Below are 20655 nucleotides of genomic sequence, written 5' to 3' on the forward strand. Positions count from 1 at the left end.
CATAGTTAAGGTTATACATAAGGCTAAAACTGTGTTACTTGATTTTTTATATTATTAGTAAAGATGTACAGTAAAGTATTCTCTAACCTGAATACACACCAGGTCCAAACATATTACAGCGAGAGCAGCCACAGGACATTTTTTATCTCATTATTGTAAAATATATCTAATTAATTTCACTAACTAACATGTTTTCTTTTACTTTCTGATTAATAGCAAGACACCATGACTCACTTTCAGCACAATATAAAAAAATCTTTCTATAAAGAATGAATTGCTGGAATGATGAGAGGACCACTGTGGGAAGGGAATGATGTCTGGTTACAATGAGAGAGAGCAACAGAACAATACTGAGTGGCTTGTGTTATATTGTGACATGCATTAAGACTAAATGAACATACATACATATATTTATATGCGACATGTCACAGACTAACATGGTGTACACATACAACACTGTACAAACACGGGTGCAGACCTAAATCTGAGTGGAAGTGTTTCACAGTATAATCACCTTATTATATATAATATAATAAACTATATAATCTAAACTGTATTATTATACTATACTACTGTATTATACTAAACTAATTCTGTTCGTCCCTATTTAATGATGCATTAAATCTATTAATCTACATCACAGTTTAAAGGTCTGGGATCTCAGGGAAATGTTGCTGTAGTATATAATTAATATTAAATAATTAATATGTATATTATTAGAATACATGTCTGTTTATATGTTTAGTCTCCTGTGCGTCCACATGTACTGTAGAATACTTCTTTCCCTATCTTTTGCATTTAAAACACACACACACACACACACACACACACACACACACACACACACACACACACACACACACAACCTTTGACACTTTTTCATTGTAACCTCGAACAAATGTTTTAAATGCATGGTCCCTTCAGTATGTAACTTAGTGGCCCAGCACTAATGTATTACACGTTAGAGACTTAAGCACTTATGTATGTATAAGAATCTGTCACGTGCTCTAAATGTAAATGTGACCAAAAACATCTGACGTTCAGCCAACTGCTCGTGGGCGTCACATAATCAGATGTACGCATGCGCAATGCTAAAGAGTCCAAAGAAGACGCGATGAGGTCACGTGTTGTGGTCATGTGACGTGGTCATGTGACGTGTCTAGTTCCTACACTAACCATTTATACTATAGCAGCTTGTATTTATCCTGAACCATGAGCGCAGGTTATTATTTAGAACTAAGCGACAATCCGGTTCAGTTTGAAAGTGCATCAAGTGTCAACAATGTGTTTTTTGATGAAGCTAATAAACAGGTATGTGGTTTAATACCGGCACGCTAGCTGGCTAATGCTAACTATCCTGCTGTCACATTCTATTGTGTGTGTGTGTGTGTGTGTGTGTGTGTGTGTGTGTGTGTGTGTGTGTGTGTGTGTGTGTGTGAGAGTGAGTGAGTGAGTGAGTGAGTGTGTGTGTGTGTGAGAGTGAGTGAGTGAGTGAGTGAGAGAGAGAGAGTGTGTGTGTGTGTGTGTGTGTGTGTGTGTGTGTGAGAGTGAGTGAGTGAGTGAGTGTGTGTGTGAGTGTTTGAGTGAGAGAGATAGTGAGTGAGTGAGTGTGAGAGAGAGAGAGAGTGTGTGTGTGTGTGTGTGTGTGTGTGTGTGTGAGAGTGAGTGAGTGAGTGAGTGTGTGTGTGTGTGTGTGAGAGAGAGAGAGTGAGTGTGTGTGTGTGTGTGTGTGAGAGAGAGAGAGTGAGTGTGTGTGTGTGTGTGTGTGAGAGAGAGAGAGTGAGTGTGTGTGTGTGTGTGTGTGTGAGAGAGAGCGAGTGTGTGTGTGGTGTGTGGGGTGGGGTGGGGAGTGTGTATGTGTGTGGTGTGTGTGTGTGTGTGTGTGTGTGTGTGTGAGTGTGTGTGGTGTGTGAGAGGGGTGTGTGTGTGTTTGTGTTGGTGTGTGGTGGGAGAGAGAGTGAGAGGTGGGTGTGTGGTGTGAGTGTGTGTTTGTGAGAGTGAGTGTGAGAGTGTGTGTGTTTGTGTGAGTGTGAGAGTGTGTGTTTGTGAGAGTGTGAGTGCGTGTGAGAGTGTGTGTGTTTGTGTGAGTGTGAGAGTGTGTGTGTTTGTGAGAGTGTGTGTGAGTGTGAGAGTGTGTGTGTTTGTGTGAGAGTATGTGTGTTTGTGAGAGTGTGAGTGCGTGAGTGTGTGTGTGTGAGAGTGTGTGTGTGTGTGTGTGTGAGTGTACACAACATAACGTAAGGTTGCAATGAGGTTCTGCACTAAATAACACAGTGCATCCAAACTCTTATTGATAGAGAGACAATGAGGGACTTCCTTTAATTTAGACAGTTGGATGAGTTAAAAGCTAAATGATGTTACCCTCGGACCAGGGGGCAATAGTGACTGTGTGTAAACACTAATATACTAAAGTCCCTGAGATGAGCACAGAGCTGTAATGTGTAAATTATTGAATAATCTAGCAACATTAGCCACTGTTGTGGAGTCTTCTGCTGGTGGCACCTTCTGCCAGGGTGGTGGAGGGTCTGAGATGAGTAAAGGGGTCGTCCACAGTAATCGTGGCAGGTTGCCCTCTGTAGAAGGTGCTGAAGACTGGAGTGGGGAGATTTGCCCTCTCTCTACAGACAGTGGAGGTACTGCTGGCCTTCTTGGGTAAACAGGAGATCTTGCCTATCATACAACAGCTAACAGTACAGTAGGGCATCCAACTGCATCTTCACTGATTGTTGCATCAGAGGGAACAACTGATGAGTGTTAATGTGTGAACACAGTGTGTAAATGACACAAAAACTGGTGCCATTCATTGTGAAGTCACATGTGCCATGTCTGCTTTGTTAGGTTTTTGCTGTGCGATCTGGTGGTGCCACTGGGGTCGTGGTCAAAGGTCCAGAAGACAAGAACTCCATTGCTTTTAGGTGAGGAATCTGAAACTCCGTCATTATGGGGAAAAGTTCATCTGTCACTAAACAGCATGAGGAGGAATCTGGGTATGTGCTCATAAGCACACAACATTAATACAGAGAGACGTGGAGATGGACAGGTGGAGATGGACAGGTGGAGATGGACAGGTGGAGATGGACAGGTGGAGATGGACAGGTGGAGATGGACAGGTGGAGATGGACAGATATCCTGCTAGATTGCAGTTTGGAGTAGAAAGTGGCCCAGAGTGTAAGGAAACAGCGGTGTATTAAGCACCTGTCACTCAGATAATCCCAGTCTCTCTGTGTTGTTCCTGTTAATTATACCATGAGGATTCTGTAATGATATAAATGTAATTAAAATAAAATAATACTGTGTTGTTGTGGTGCATCAATCAGTGCACACCTTCCCCCTGTATGACCCGGTCTACTGCAGTGACGATGCGTCCTGTCACACTGCAGAACATCCTGTTACTCAGACGACTCCTGAGTAAATAGTTCAGCCTACAAATACCCCGGATCCCAATCTGATAGAGCATCAGTGGGATGTGCTGGACAAACAGGTTTACACCCCCACCCCCACCCCCCACCCAGCTTACAAGGGTGTAAGGGTCTGCTGCTAACGTCTCGCTGCGCGCGCACACACACACACACACACACACACACACACACACACACACACACACACACACACACACACACACACACAGTTATCTGGCAGGTTTTGAACAGCAATTTCTTGAACTGAATTTTCTCTGTTACCTTTTACTTCACAGAATGGATGACAAAGGGGAGGTAAAGTGTATAAAGTTTTCATTGGGGAACAAAATCTTAGCTGTTCAGCGAACACCAAAAACAGTGGTACGTATCCAAATCCTAGCTGAGTTACAGAAATGACCTGCTGTCAGACATCTAACTGTACCACTTTGTTTTTCAGGATTTCATGAACTTCATTCCCGATTTGCCCCATTTGGAATTCTCCCATGAATGCAAGGTACGTTCAAAGTCAACACCGTTACAACAAGCTGAGTTCTGGGACAACAAACAAGCTACATGATGGTTTATAATTTATTTGTTCACACCAACAGACCAAGAATTCTAATATTCTGGGCTTTTGTTGGACCAGCTGGAATGAAATAGTTTTCATCACTGACCAGGGGATAGAATTTTACCAGGTACATTAGCATTACGGTCCGATTTACAGAGTCGGAACAACGAGTATGTTAAAAGTGTCTGGATCTAATTTAAGTTCCTAATTTTGAACGCTGCATTTATTTTGAATAGAAAGACTTCATATTATTTGTTTTACCTATAAAGGTGCTGCCTGAAAAGCGAAGCGTGAAGATCTTGAAGAGCCAGAGCATTAATGTGAACTGGTATATTTACTGCCCAGAGACGGCGGTCCTTGTGCTGTCCACCACTGTACAAGGCAACGTTCTGCAGCCTTTTGCTTTCAAAGTGAGTGATGTACATTTACTTTGTGATGGAAAAGTCCCATGAAATGTATAATGTTGGATTTCTTTTTTTAGTTACAATATTTCAGTAAGAATCTTATTTAATAACATCTTTGTAAATATATACCTTTGTACATCTTTACACAATTAGACAATACATACAAACTCTAAACTAACACTAAAATGTTTAGTGCTTTGTTATAACTGAAGGTAATAAAATAGGTGGAATTCATTACTATTGTTTTATGGTTACACACTCGTATTGTTTTATTACTGTTTAATACGGAATTATTTTACAAACCATTTCCCAGATTATTTAAATGTGAAATATAGTATTAATAAATAACCTGTAATTCTAGAAAAGCTAAACGCTAACCAAGTTGCACGTATTACTGCAGTCACATACATATATATATGGTTCACAATGTCTTATCATTTCAAGCTTATTTCAAATTAGAGTTTAATGAAAGTAAAGAAGGTCAGTCGTTAAGGTCAGTCGTTCAGTTCAGACACAATACTCGGCTGGTCTGTGGACTGCACACATGAAACAAACGGCTCAGCTGATGGAAGATTTGGTGCTTAATGAGGGAACAGTGATTTAGGATAAATCTAACATTTACTGGATGAAAGCTGAAGTTTTTGAGTTCATCTTGTTTAGAGCCAACGCTACTCACTCATCTAGTGCAAGTACAATAATATTACGTAGGTCCTGCTTGTGCTGTCAAAGCCATGGACTCCACAAGAAGGTGTGCTGTGGTGTCTGGGACAGAGACTCCGATAGCAGCTGATACTTTAAGTCCTGATAATTGTCTAGCAGAAAATACAGATGTTTAAACCGGGATGTTTTTAGGCCAAGTCGACTTCTTCTATTTTATTCCTGAACAGTTTTTCATTCAATGAAGTCATCGTATATCTAAATCTATAAATCTGTCCTGAACTGTTTTACATGATTGTGTGTTGTGTGTTTTTTAATGATTTGCTTTAGAATGGGACGATGTCAAAAATGCCGAAGCTTGAGATTGAGTTGCCGGTTGCCCCAAAACCAGCCAAAATGGTCCTGTCAGAACGTGATATTTCAGTTGCCACCATGTGAGTATGATGTTATAATACTTGTAAAGCACATATGCTGAATTATATATACAGTATATAATGTATATTATCAGGAGCATCTGCCCGACTATTTGGTGTTCCAAGCCCAACAGCCTCCACGGTTATGACTGTGTGTGTAAAGAATAGTGAATGAAGTTCAGACACTCTGTTGTAATGATACATCAGCTGATGCGAAGCTAGGGCACATCATCAGTGATGTTCCTGATCTCATTGGGTGTTTTGGGTCTTTCGGACATCAGACACCCTCCTTCAGGTGACCCAACTGAGGTTGATCAAGCCTCGGCTTGTGCCCTAGCAGCATTTGTCCACGGATCTGCTCTTTTGATCCAGAGCCACCTCGAAGCCTTCTCTGCAGCCTCTGTGCTATTGCAGATAGCCCTTCTTCTTCTTCTCTCAGCCGTGATGCCGAGTGCAGTGTAGGCCCTGTAGAGGAACTGCCCTGCAAAGCCTCTGCACCCCACCTCCACAGGTAAGCACCTTGCCTTCCAGCCTTGGTTATGGCAGTCATTGATGAGGCCTTCATATTTCGCCCTCTTTCGCTTCCTCCATTCGATCCTCCCATGGCACAATGAGCTCCAACATGACCAGGTTCTTTGTTGCCTCAGATACCAAGACAATGTCAGGTCTCAAGGTGGTATTGACGACATGCTGGGGGAACTTAAGTTGTCCACACAAGTCCACCTTCAGCTGCCAATCCTGTGCGGTGTTCAGAAGCCCTGATGTTGCCCTGGCAGATAATTCTGGTTTCTCTCCAGCCCTGATGAAGCTGATGGTTTGCTTGGGGTGCTTTGACTTCCAGCAGCTGAAGGATTAAAGTCCCTGTTACCACAAAAACAGAACTTCACACAGTCAACGTCCATGTAAACAGTCAAGCAGCTGAAGACTGGAGACAAGTGATCTGGTCTGATGAATCATCATTTACATTATTCCCTACAGCAGGTCTAGTTTATGTGTGAACGTCTACAACTTGTCCTGTCTGGTTCCTGCAGTCAAACGTGGGAGGATCTATGAAGATTTGTGTCCATATCTTGGTGTTCTGCTCACCCCATCATTAGCCTACATGGTTGTGGAACTGCAAGTGTTTGGAAATTAAACAAAGGGTTAAATGGAGGTGATGATGTGTCCATACACACAGCCAAAACAGTTCAGTGTTGGTTTGAGGAAAGTCAGTATGAACTTCACCATGTGCCCTGACCAGCTCAATCACCTGACCCCAACATTGTGGGAAAGTTTGGAGAGAAGGTTGAGAAACAGGTTCCCTGAAGCCCAGAAGCCCAGAAGCTCTCTGAAACCAGAGGATATTCTGCTAGATGAGAAGGGAACAAAGTTCCAAATAAGAAAATATTCAGAATTTGTATGAATCTGTTTCATGAAGGTTGGATGCAAATGTTGATCCAGAGATCTTACAGATTTTGTTGATGTTCACATTATTATGTGTATATAATCCCTGCATATATAATCATCATTGCTTTTCTTTCTGTCTTTCTGTTAGTTATGGTCAGCTCTATGTGATGTATCTTAAACACCATAGCAGGACTACCAACAGCTCAGGAGCAGAAGTGGTTTTGTATCACTTAGTTCGGTAAGCTGAATGTTCTGTTAGAACAACTCACATTCTGTATATGTAAGTGATTTAATGTCCACAAGGTTCACACACTCTCAGACCCATGTATATACAGTGTATACAGCCATTTTAATGCCAAACATCTATCTGTTCAAACCGTCTGACATTCAACAGAGAAGGATCCTGTAAAAAGGCACATGTGCTGAAACTGAACACTTCGGGCAAATTTGCTCTGAATGTTGTGGATAACCTGGTGGTGGTGCATCATCAGAGCTCACGGGTACGTTTTCCTTTATCCTGCTGCTCTATCACTCCTCTTCCTGTAGAGATTTAACATGCAGGCGCATCTCAAATCGTTTCCATAAGGTTGCAGGTTGGCAGTTACAAGGTTTGACCCTCTGGTTCACTGCAGCCTTAAAGGTGGGGTGCAGAATGTTGGGGAAATGCCTCTGAGAACTGGGAGGGGCCGACGAACTAAACAAACGTGTAGCCAATGAGAGTGTTCAGTGCACATGTGTGACATTAGCATAAGGGGGCGTGTCTTGTCTATATGGGCGGAGAGAGTGTTCAGTGTGCATGTGACATTAGCAGACACGCCCCTTTATGCTTATGTCACACATAAAGGGGCGTGTCTTGTCAATATGGGCGGAGACAGTGTTCAGTGTGCATGTGATATTAGCAGACAGCGGTTTTAACATCGACATGGAGGATAAAAACAAAGAAAGAAAGAGAAGAAAGACTTACGATAAGGACAAGAAGTAGGACGTGTTAATATAGGATCAGCTTTCCAGCGCTGGAGAGAACTGAAGGTCTTCCGTGTGAAACAGAGCTAAACCTCACGCTACAACACACACTACTACAACACACAGTACTACACCAACACAGTACTACACCAACACAGTACTACACCAACACAGTACTACACCAACACAGTACTACACCAACACAGTACTACACCAACACAGTACTACACCAACACATTACTACACCACACACAGTACTACAACACACAGTACTACACCAACACAGTACTACACCAACACAGTACTACACCAACACAGTACTACACCAACACAGTACTACACCACACACAGTACTACACCAACACAGTACTACACCAACACAGTACTACACCAACACAGTACTACACCAACACAGTACTACACCACACACAGTACTACACCAACACAGTACTACACCACACACAGTACTACACCAACACAGTACTACACCACACACAGTACTACACCACACACAGTACTACACCACACACAGTACTACACCACACACAGTACTACACCACACACAGTACTACACCAACACAGTACTACACCAACACAGTACTACACCACACACAGTACTACACCACACACAGTACTACACCACACACAGTACTACACCAACACAGTACTACACCAACACAGTACTACACCAACACAGTACTACACCACACACAGTACTACACCACACACAGTACTACACCACACACAGTACTACACCACACACAGTACTACACCAACACAGTACTACACCACACACAGTACTACACCAACACAGTACTACACCAACACAGTACTACACCAACACAGTACTACACCAACACAGTACTACACCACACACAGTACTACACCACACACAGTACTACACCAACACAGTACTACACCAACACAGTACTACACCACACACAGTACTACACCACACACAGTACTACACCACACACAGTACTACACCACACACAGTACTACACCACACACAGTACTACACCAACACAGTACTACACCAACACAGTACTACACCACACACTACTACACCAACACACTACTACACCAACACAGTACTACACCAACACAGTACTACACCACACACAGTACTACACCAACACAGTACTACACCAACACAGTACTACACCAACACGGTACTACACCAACACAGTACTACACCACACACAGTACTACACACACACAGTACTACAACACACACAGTACTACAACACACACAGTACTACAACACACACAGTACTACAACACACACAGTACTACAACACACACAGTACTACACCAACACAGTACTACACCACACACAGTACTACACACACAGTACTACAACACACACAGTACTACAACACACAGTACTACAACACACACAGTACTACAACACACACAGTACTACACACACACACGGTACTACACACACACAGTACTACACACACACACACACACAGTACTACAACACACACTACTACACACACACACTACTACACAAACACACTACTACACAAACACATCTGTATCACCACAGTGTTACTCATTGTGTTCATTTACTGATATAAATCTCCCCTCGGCCAGCCGCCCCAGCAGGTTCCCCCATTATAGTTGCCTGGGTTACGTATGCATGTGTGGGGCGGAGCTATCAAAACAGGGGTCACACCCACTTGGGTTAGGGGCGTGTTTGTTTTGGTGATTTCAGATGTTAACATTGGCTTTAAAACATCGTACACCGCACCTTTAAACATTTCTGTGCTAATAAGCTGTTGCAAATAACCGCTCTAATTTTTTCCAGACCTCTTTTATCTTTGATATAAAGTTAAAAGATCCAGATGGTGCTGTGAACATTCACCAACCTGTCCTGCCTGCACAGTCCATCCATCCCTACAAGATCTCTGTCACAGGTGCATTGAGAGGGCCAGAACTTTTTAAACCTATTGTAAAAATAATATCTACTTTAAATGCATTGTTTTTGTTATTTGTCTCTCATAAGTCTGTTCACACATTCTGCACATGCTGTATAACAGCCATCCACTTGATTAGGAACACGTTGTACAATCGCACATTCTTGCAGCAATCTAACAAACCAGTCCTTCTTTATGAGACGTGCTTCAGCCAGCAGACCTTCTGCACACAGGAGGGTTTCTGTTCTTATTTTTTCGCACCATTCTGTAAACTTTACAGACTGTTTTGATCCCAGAAGATCAGCAACTTCTAAAATACTCAAGTGATATTTTCCCCCAATTCTGATGTTAGATGTGAAGTAAATAATTTACTGCATGATTCCTTTCACATTGTCACGTGATAACTGCATGAATGTGCAGGTGTACAAGTGCTTCCAATAAAGTGGATGGTAAGTGTTAATGCCTGTCCTGTGTTAATTATACATGCTTATCTGATCATTATTGACTTGCCTATTGTTCCACAGGACCTGTGGCTACTCCCAGTCAGGCGTCAGTGCAATGTGAGCTCTGTATCCTTTTAATCATTTTGTCTTTTGGCTGTTTTAATTTTATTAATAAAAGATTTGGGGAATCCCCTTTAAGGCATTTTAAATAAAATAGATGCTAATACTAATAAACTAACTAATATTAAGATACAAATTTATGATTATGCACAAAAATAATGATCTGAGGCTTCTGCAATCTACCCATGTTATTAACCACGTTAAGGGAGCAGGACCATGTAAATCTGTTTATATAGCTGTGGGGATTTGTCCTGTCAGCCACAAGGGCATTAGTGAGGTTGGGCACCGATACTGGGTGAGGACCTGATGCTGGGTCCTGATACTGCGTGAGGACCTGATGCTGGGTGGGGTCCTGATGCTGGGTCCTGATGCTGGGTGAGGACCTGATGCTGGGTCCTGATGCTGGGTGAGGACCTGATGTTGGGTCCTGATGCTGGGTCCTGATACTGCGTGAGGACCTGATGCTGGGTCCTGATGCTGGGTGAGGACCTGATGCTGGGTCCTGATGCTGGGTGAGGACCTGATGCTGGGTCCTGATGCTGGGTGAGGACCTGATGCTGGGTGAGGACCTGATGCTGTTCATTCCAAAATATGGTTGAAGCTCATCGCTCTCTGTAGACCACTTGATTTCTTTCAAACCAAGCTTGACAACCCATTTCTTTATGGACCTTGCTATGTTAAGGGCTAACTCTAGGCTGGAACAGGTTTGGGACCAGTTATACAACACATAATATTAACAGGTGAATGAAGGTTAGATTGTGTAAAGAAAGCTGGCTCTTTTATGGTCAAGGTCTTCTCTGGTTCACACAGCAACAGAAACCTGAGCAGAGAAACTGTGTCATTATCAGAAATGCTGCGATATTTGAAAAGACCAAAAGCATATATCAGTATAAAAAAATGATAATAAGGTAAAAAAACATGAACAAAAAACGTTAACAAAGCCCGTAAACCTTAGCTGTAAAATGAGTGTGCGATTATTACACAACAGGAGACATCCTTTGCAAGGCCGAGAGAAAGGAGAAAGCTGTTTCCTATGTAATGGTGTGGAAGGATTTTATTCTAAATTGTAAAGAGGTTAAAGGATTTAAAAAGCCTTAGTACAGTGTGTGTGTGTGTATATATGTGTGTGATGTGTGTGTGTGTGTGTTAAACCAAGCACATGTTAAAATCAGATGCTTTTACTGTATAGTTCTTAATGTCTGTGTTACTAAGATGTGCAAACAGAGAGGGCAAGTTGCATCGGAGTGGATTAGTTTGTTTCATTTAATGTCAAGTCAAGAAGCTTTTATTGTCATTACGCCATATATAACTGTTACAGTACACAGTGACATGACACAACGTTCCCCAGGATCAGTGTGTTACATTAAACACACACAGAGGTATAAGGACTTAGTAAGTCTTAGCCACATAAAGTGTATCTGTGTAAGCTGGTGTACACAGTGCAGGACAAGACAGACAAGACAGACAAGACGGTGCAGGACAAAAGACGTGCAAACAAAAAATACAAGACAACACACAAAAGACAATAAACAGAGACGGCGCCCGTCCAGTGTACGTACTGTATGTTCAATCAATATTGTGTGTGCAGAAATACTGTAATGAACACAACATGGTTATAGCAGCAGTTACATTCGGTAATGTAAAGTATTGTACAGAACAGCAATCAACTGAAATGTGAGACAGAATGTGTAAAGGGAAAATACACCATATTGTATCCGGACTGCCCTGCTGCGTGCTACTGCCCCGCTGCGTGCTACTGCCCCGCTGCCATCTAGGGTACTTTGTACTTGTCTATACCCAATGAAGTGTTGAGTCTTTTGAATATAATTGTATTGTGTTCAGATGTTTGGAGATCGATTTTCAGATAATAAGGTATAATTATGCTGTTTATACACTCGTCATGTTCTTCCTTGTTTAGTCATAATTATAGAAAATATATAGTTGAGATGATCAATATGCGACTGATGGCTAATGTCACTATGATTCAGTGTAAATCTGGTTTGGATTGGATAGAGAGAAGTCACAGATTGGACTGAGGTCTGGGCTTCTGTTTAATACTCTGTACAGTCAGGTTTAACTACACTAAGTGTCTGCATGTGCATTGTTCATTTCAGTTGTGTACTTTTAACACCATTATATTTGTTATATATCCACAGGTATGTAGACGCCTTTAAGTGACTGCTTATAGTACACTGTCCCATACTCCCTGTCCTACTGTGAGCTTTAAGGCTGTTCATCGTAGTTTAAAATAATATTTAGTTTATTATGTAGCGTCTCCTGTCCTTTTCCTGTTTCCCTTAACATTTAGACTCCTCTACTTGGAGTGTCTTTCAACCAGATATCATAATCAGTGCAAGTGAAGGTAAGAAAATAATTTCTGGCAGGTTTCCATCCGTCTGTAAATAATTTAGTTTTTCTTTCTTTTTATTGTTGAATTTAAAAAATGTACATAAAGTAGTTTTATTTATTAACCTGACATCTCTTTGTCATCCCTCTGGTCAGGTTATCTTTGGTACCTTCACGTGAAACTCCATCCAACAGTGGACCTTCTTCAAGACAAAGGAAAACTGATGGATTTTCTTCTGCACCGAAGTGACTGCAAAATGGTCATCCTGTCCGTATGCTCGCAGAGTACGCAACCCACACGAACCTGTTAATGCAGTTTATTTTTATTACATACACCTGATATAATTTGGTATGAACCCAATTGTAACCATGAAGCAGACCGACTGCTGCATCTAACTTCAGATCGAAGCTTCAGCTTTCTTTCTGTCAACAACAGTGTATTTAAAGTTTGTGGTATAGTCCATAGCAGTTAACACGAGCAACAATGACCCCTCCTCCCTTCCCCTGTAACCAGCTCTTCATGCCCAGCCTTAAATACATTGGTTTTCACCCTGTGTAGCTTCAGTCAGTAACCCACAGGTTGTAGATCTGAGTAAGCTAAGTTCCAGTCCCTAATAGAGGTCAGTCAGTTTAGTTCATAATTTTAGAAGTATAAGATGTCGTAGTCGCTGAAAGGGACTTCGTCTTGTGGTGGACAAATATTTTTCTTTTGAAAAGTATTGACTTGCTCTGTGGTGTCTATACATCAACCTAAGGGTTGGGGTTGGGATTAGGGTTAGGGTTAGGGTTGGGGTTGGGGTTAGGGTTGGGGTTGGGGTTGGGGATATGGTTGGGGTTGGGGTTGGGGTTAGGGTTAGGGTTGGGGTTGGGGATATGGTTGGGGTTGGAGTTAGGGTTAGGGTTAGGGTTGGGGTTGGAGTTAGGGTTAGGGTTAGGGTTGGGGTTGGAGTTAGGGTTAGGGTTGGGGTTGGGGTTGGAGTTAGAGTTAGCCCACTGGCCCATTTTTGTTTCTCATCTACAAAGATTTCCATTTTAGACATTTCTGCACCTTAGTAGGACTCAGAGTAGAATCTCAAAGCCAACTTAGTTAATAGTCCAGGGAAAGAGCTTAAATATGATTCAGTTAATTAGCTGTTTATTTTTATTCCATAGTTTAATTGACTGCGAGTTTAAACTAAAAGTTTAACCTGTTTGCATGTGATATATTTCCCTTAAAAATGGCCAGTGTGTTTCAGTAAACGAATGAAGTAATTATACTGTATGGTGTTATTTATTTATATATAACCTGAGTTAACATTGTCTTGTCTGTTTCTTGTCTGTATGTAAGTGCTTGTAGGTGGAGACAAAGGGAACTTGCCTGTAGTGGCCACTGTATTTGATAAGCTAAACCAAGTGTATAAAGAATACCTGGAGGCAGAGCAAGCGTACACTTTGGTAATGCAAGTTTCCTTCTTTTACACATTCCCAAGCTACCAAAGTATGATGAATGTAATAACTGAACTATAAAGTATTATAAAATCAGCAACACTGATAGCAATGACTGGCAACTAGTTTATAGTTTAAGTTGTTTCTTCTTCTTCTAGGCTTTGGAATCAGGACCCAGTCGCTTTAGTAACTCCTGTAAAAGACCAGTTCGAACACAAGCAGTTATTGACCAGTCAGACATGTACACACACGTCTTCTCTGCATTTACAGAGAAAAAGGTAAATATCAAACACTGCATTTAGAAAGAATGAATTGTTCTGATATTGTTCTCATTTTGGGTCTTTGGTTTTTTACTATAATGTGAGAATTACATGTAATTATACTGGGTTTTTTTTTACAGGGTGTATCACATAAGTTCGTCATTGCTGTTCTCATGGAATACATTCGCTCACTCAACCAGTTCCAAATCACTGTTCAGGTACGGCACTTATAGTACAGGTGACGTCAGGTACGGCACTTATAGTACAGGTGACGTCAGGTACGGCACTTATAGTACAGGTGACGTCAGGTACGGCGCTTATAGTACAGGTGACGTCAGGTACGGCGCTTATAGTACAGGTGACGTCAGGTACGGCGCTTATAGTACAGGTGACGTCAGGTACGGCGCTTATAGTACAGGTGACGTCAGGTACGGCACTTATAGTACAGGTGACGTCAGGTACGGCACTTATAGTACAGGTGACGTCAGGTACGGCACTTATAGTACAGGTGACGTCAGGTACAATTTGTTATCTGGTCTGATCCCACAGACAATCTGTTATCTGGTCTGATCCCACAGACAATCTGTTAAAGCCCTATTTACTAAAGTTAATGCTGTCAGTGTTTCCGTGGACTCTTCAGTTAGTAGAGACAAAATGAATGAATGATTCTTCAGATAACAGGCAATGATAACTAATAAAGCATCATTTTAGCATTATTGATATATTTGTTTTGAAAATTATGAAACTACAGTTAGTATTGATAAAGTCAGAATTCTACATGTGAAATATTAAAGTATCTCCTTTTTATCAGTAAAAACCATGTTGTTATCAGATTGTAGTATTAATGCGTATTTACACAATAGGCTTTTTGTTGTTGTTGGACATGCAGATATACAAAGTTGTGTTTTAAGCTTTTTTCACACTTGACATTCTCTCTTCACACACAGCACTACTTTTATGAGCTGATTATTAAAACTCTGGTCCAGCATAATCTCTTCTACATGCTTCACCAGTTCCTCCAGTATCATGTGCTGAGTGACTCCAAGCCACTGGTGAGTTCGGCTCTAACAAAGATTCATTGTGCTTCTAGAAGTTCTATTTATAGCAGTTCTGCATAGAAGAGCTTCATTTATAGGAAAGACCAGAAGTGTCAGTAATGTGATGGGTGGCAAAATGTCAAGGTGTCGTGGCAACTTCAAGTCACTGGAACTGAACTTTTACACCAAAACGTCCAAAGGATGTTCTCTAGTACTCTGAGTATTAAGTCCAGTGTGCAGTCACATGTTATTTATTTTTATTACTTGTGTTGTAAAGGCTGAATTATTTCTAATAAACCAGGCAAATAATTTTACTGACAACATTCCTTATATCATCAGAATGAATAATTATGTAATAAAACTATATCATTAATGCATCACTTCTTAGTTTTCCCTTCTTTTTTAGTTCTTAGAAACTAACCCTCTGATGTATATATTGTTTTTCACTGGATTAGGCTTGTCTGTTGTTGTCTTTGGAGAGCACGTACCCTCCTGCTCACCAGCTCTCTCTAGATATGCTGAAGGTAAATGATGTACACATAATAATCTGTTTTTATTCTGCTGGGATTATTTTGAGTTCATTCAAATGATCTGTGTCTGTGCGTCTGTGCGTCTGTGCGTCTGTCCATCAGAGGCTCTCCACAGCTAATGACGAGATTGTGGAGGTACTTCTGTCGAAACAGCAAGTTCTCGAAGCTCTCCGATTTGTCCGCAGTGTCGGTGGCCATGACAACGTCTCAGCACGCAAGTTTTTGGATGCTGCCCGGCAGACGAAGGACACGATGCTCTTCTATACAATCTTCCGGTTCTTTGAACAAAGAAACTTTAGGTTACGTGGCAATCCTGCTTTTAATCCAGGTAGTTGGGGCTTTTCTGCTTTACATTCGTAATGTTAATGATCACATCCCCTTTTTTTCACTATTTTACTCCTTAATGTTGTTATTTAATTATTATTTATTACTAGTAGTAAAGTGTGAGTGTTGTGCCGTAGCATGCTGAAGCGTTCGTGATGTATTCCAGGTGAACACTGTGAGGAACACGTCACCTACTTCAAAGAAGTGTTCGGGGAACAAACACTGATGAAACTCCCAGTTGTGTAAAGAAAAGGATGGAGATTTACTAGCCAGGTTCCTGAAGCAATTATAACTCATCATTCTGCCTGAAAAATGTTTCACATCTTTACGATTTCACATTCAAACTGTGTTCAGTTCATTCTTATGTCATAAATGTGTTTGTGAATGAGACCTTTATCATTTACCTTTATCAAGTTAAGTCACAAGTTCGTACGGCTCTGTTACTTTGCATCATCTTTTATAAGTCTTATACTGTGCAGGCTTTGGTTGCAGTGCAAGTCATGTGACAAAGTTTAAGGCAAATGAGATTATTAGGCATTTACTAACCTTCCTGAAAAACATGTGGCCACCAGAGCGTTCACTCGGGTTTGCCCCTTCCCTGCACTTATCTGGGCATGACTTCCACTATATTTTAGAAGGTGGCTGTGTAGATTTGTGTCATTCAGCTGTTGGAGTATTAGTAAGGTGAGAAGATACTGGTGCACAGTCAGCATTCCAGTTCAACCCAAAGGTCTTCAGTGAGGTTGCTTTCAGGCCTCAAACCACTTGAGGTTCTCCACATCAGGCTTTGTGCATGGGATATCAGATGGAACAGGATGAGATGTCCACATACTGTAGGGGATTATAGTGTAAATAATTATGTAAACAGTAAATAACAAAACACCATAGAACAAGAAATTTGTAGAATTTTGTTCATGTACAGAGCAGAAACTGAGAGATGCAATAAATAAATAATTGCACAATATTTGCAAGTGAACAGTTTTTTTGTTGCTCTGTGGTGTGTGTGTGTGTGTGTGTGTGTGTGTGTGTGTGTGTGTGTGTGTGTGTGTGTGTGTGTAAAGAGCTTTAAATTCAAGTTAAAAAGATATTAATTACTTTATACAATATATGGAATATAAATGTAGTGTTTTTTGTCATGAACAGCTTTACAAATGTATAAATTTAAGATATAAATTAGGTTAAAATATCCTGATAAATGTAACAATCAATGCAATTAGAGTCCAGTGTTAATTAACCAATTATATCAAGCAGCTGCTACATTTACGGCATTTAGCAGACACACTTATCCAGAGTGACTTACAACTGAGGGTTAAGGGCCTTGCTCAGGGGCCCAGCAGTGGCAGCTTGGTGGACCTGGGGTTCAAACCTATGACCTTCTGATCAGTAGCCCAACACCTTAACCACTGAGCTACCACACCCCACATGTCATACAGTATGTAGGTTGAAACTCAGCCATTAACTGAAACAGAACGCTGTAGGAGCTTAAAGAGAGAGAGGAACAGCCAAACTCTACTAAGGTGAGGTTACTGAAGACGAGACGATTTATCTCAGAAACAGGATCTTTCCCAGGTGAAGTCTCTAAAGCAGCCTGGGGTTTAAGATGTGCTCTTCAAGCTATTTTCACACACACAAATTTATTTGAAATGTAATTTGTCTGATTACATTTAATAACTCGTACAGGATACAAGTGGAGCATATTGGTGAAAGGTTGTTGTAGATATCACATGGCAAGGTGGACATGTCCTGGTACAAAAACTGGCCAGTGTCTGTTTACCTGGGAATAAACACAAAGTGCCAATATGGCTGGGAGCCACAAAAACCTAGACATTAACATTATCATCAGTAAGAAAGCTGACAAGCTGTACATTGCTTTGTAACCCATTACTTCAGTAGTGTGTGGTGCGACTATATTAATAATCAATCATTTTTTTCCATGTAGAGATTTAGCAATTTTATTTTATTAGCCAAATTTATTCACAATGAGTAGAATAGGCAGGAACATTCAATCTAATTCCTGTCACAGTTTAAAATGTTCCCTACACATATCATGTGGCTCCTGCTATAAAAAACCTCCCTGAAATGAACTCGAACAGCTGATCAGCCACCGAGCTTCAGAATCACACTGGTGTCAGAATCTGTCTGTCAACTGCTTGCTCACTTCCCTAATAAAGGCCGTCACACACTTTACAGAACGGTAATGTTTACAGTTTATTATAGTTTCAGAGTTTTGATTATTTAGAAATCAGCTGAAATAAAATAAAGATCTGAGCTGAGAATAACCTGCTGCATAGTGACAGTTTGTCAGACACCTGTTTAGTCTCCATCATTTGCACAGCGTTCTATTTTGGGTATTGCTTATTGCACAGAATACCCTTATACAGTGAGGTCTAAACTAAGGCCTGCCACTGCAAAAGTCTTTAAGCCATTTTAAAAATAACATTTTGGGGTCTCTAAAGAGAGATTTCTGAATGAATACCCTGTGAATAAGCATCGATAGAGCGCGGCTATCATTTACAACAAGGTCTAAAAAATATTAGCTACGAATTCCTTTCACTTTTCTTTCTTCAAAGATTAATGATAATAATCGCATGTGTCCCAATCCTGCCATAATAAAGTCTCCTTGTTCCTTAGGTGCATTTATATATGAACACCGTGAACATGTACAGCAGGTGGAAACAACACGACATAACTCAAAAGGCAGAGAATTATTACTCAAGATATTTATTCTTAGAATGTTTCCAATTTTCTTGTGATTTCTCTGTTTCTCATAATTAATTGTTTTAAATGAAATCTGTTTTCATCACTAATATATTATATAATCCTCCTTCACTTCATGTTACTATTAATACTATAGTATTGTTAATAATAACATGGTTTATACAGAAACATGTCCAAAATTTGTCACTTGTCACATTGGTATGAGTTTAAGTATTAAGTGTTAATCACAATTTTGTGAAAATTCTTGAATTAAGTTTTAACTTGAAAGTGTAACAGAAGTGAGATGGAATCGTAACCAGAAAGCCATCAGACCGCTAGACGAAATATGTTTAGTTAATTTCATGTAATTTATATTTACAAAGTGACTATTGTACTTCTATTAAACTCCATATTGTTGGGTTGTGAGCAAATACACAACTTTCATTGATTTATTGCACAAAGGCAGTCACCAAGTGATTTTTGGTCTTCTGAGTATTTTTTACTAATATTTGTTGTTTTAGTTGATTTAGAGTTTCATGCACTGAGACAAAGGGCCTGGTACATTATATGGTCAAGGGGCCAAATGACTTTCCTGTAAAAGCTCTAGTCTGTATATAATTATAGAGCTTTGAGTAATTTATCAGTGGCTTTTCCTTATAGCACTACAGTAGGTTACCCCCAATGTCGACCTATGATCTATCTATCATCTACTTTTTTATTGTTTATTGTACTTTTCATTCATTTCAACAGCGTTATTATAGTCAGAGTCACGGGAGATTCTTTACATAATGTTGTTTGTCTCCTTATCTGTTGATAATTGCATTGTTTAGCACTCAGACCAGATTGTTTCTCTTCTTAAAGTGAATGTTGACTACAATCTGTTAGGAAGTTCCATAACTACGAGGCTTTGTAAAAGAAAGCTCTGCCTTGTGATGTAGCACTTAATACTTGAGATACCAAAAAATAGCCTGTACCTTTAAATCGAAGTACAGATGAACAACCTTTTTAACAGACATTACATACTAACCCTAAGCCTAACCCTAACCCTACAAGCAACTGCCTTTATTGCTGTTTATTTTATTTATTGACCCCCTGATAAACTAATCCAACAGTATTTACTCTTTACACTTATGTCTATGAGGTTTATTTTAATTATAATTGTTATAAAGGAATTTTAATTGTAAATAAAAAAATGTTTTTTAATTCAAATATGACATTTAAGAAGTATATATATATATATATATGCCTATTTGTCTTGCTTCTGACCTTTTACTGTTCAAATATGAATGAATGCTTTGGTGCAGTTCTGTAGCTACAGACCCTAACCCTACAGACCCTAACTCTAACCCTACAGACCCTAACCCTACAGACCCTAACTCTAACCCTACAGACCCTAACCCTACAGACCCTACAGACCCTAACTCTAACCCTACAGACCCTAACCCTACAGACCCTAACTCTAACCCTACAGACCCTAACTCTAACCCTACAGACCCTAACTCTAACCCTACAGACCCTAACCCTACAGACCCTACAGACCCTAACTCTAACCCTACAGACCCTACAGACCCTAACTCTAACCCTACAGACCCTACAGACCCTAACTCTAACCCTACAGACCCTACAGACCCTAACTCTACAGACCCTAACTCTAACCCTACAGACCCTAACCCTACAGACCCTAACTCTAACCCTACAGACCCTACAGACCCTAACCCTACAGACTCTAACCCTACAGACCCTAACCCTACAGACCCTA

At 40.6% G+C, this 20655-nt stretch overlaps 1 protein-coding gene across 1 annotated transcript; it reads left to right on the forward strand.

The window, feature by feature from the left end:
• Positions 1-1121: 1121 nt before the first annotated feature.
• On the forward strand, positions 1122-17163 carry rmc1 (regulator of MON1-CCZ1). Its single transcript, XM_027162109.2, has 20 exons — positions 1122-1311; positions 2839-2915; positions 3695-3779; positions 3856-3912; positions 4007-4093; positions 4236-4376; positions 5358-5461; positions 6975-7064; positions 7221-7326; positions 9606-9714; positions 10239-10283; positions 12586-12639; positions 12780-12908; positions 13951-14057; positions 14207-14326; positions 14449-14526; positions 15256-15360; positions 15801-15869; positions 15978-16203; positions 16366-17163. Exons 1-20 carry the CDS (start codon positions 1213-1215, stop codon positions 16443-16445), a joined length of 1968 nt encoding a protein of 655 aa, XP_027017910.2. The 5' UTR covers positions 1122-1212; the 3' UTR covers positions 16446-17163.
• Positions 17164-20655: the final 3492 nt, after the last annotated feature.

This window comes from Tachysurus fulvidraco, chromosome 3 (genome assembly GCF_022655615.1).
Source record: "Tachysurus fulvidraco isolate hzauxx_2018 chromosome 3, HZAU_PFXX_2.0, whole genome shotgun sequence".
In the NCBI taxonomy this organism is placed as follows: Eukaryota; Metazoa; Chordata; class Actinopteri; order Siluriformes; family Bagridae; genus Tachysurus; species Tachysurus fulvidraco.

What these genes read in the sequence shown, in the direction of transcription:
- rmc1 (XM_027162109.2), top strand. Translation starts at nt 1,213, where the DNA reads ATGAGCGCAGGTTATTATTTAGAACTAAGCGACAATCCGGTTCAGTTT. An exon ending in AATTCTCCCATGAATGCAAG is followed by an intron (nt 3,913 to 4,006) that starts GTACGTTCAAAG and finishes TCACACCAACAG; the next exon opens with ACCAAGAATTCTAATATTCT. An exon ending in CCTGTCCGTATGCTCGCAGA is followed by an intron (nt 12,909 to 13,950) that starts GTACGCAACCCA and finishes TCTGTATGTAAG; the next exon opens with TGCTTGTAGGTGGAGACAAA.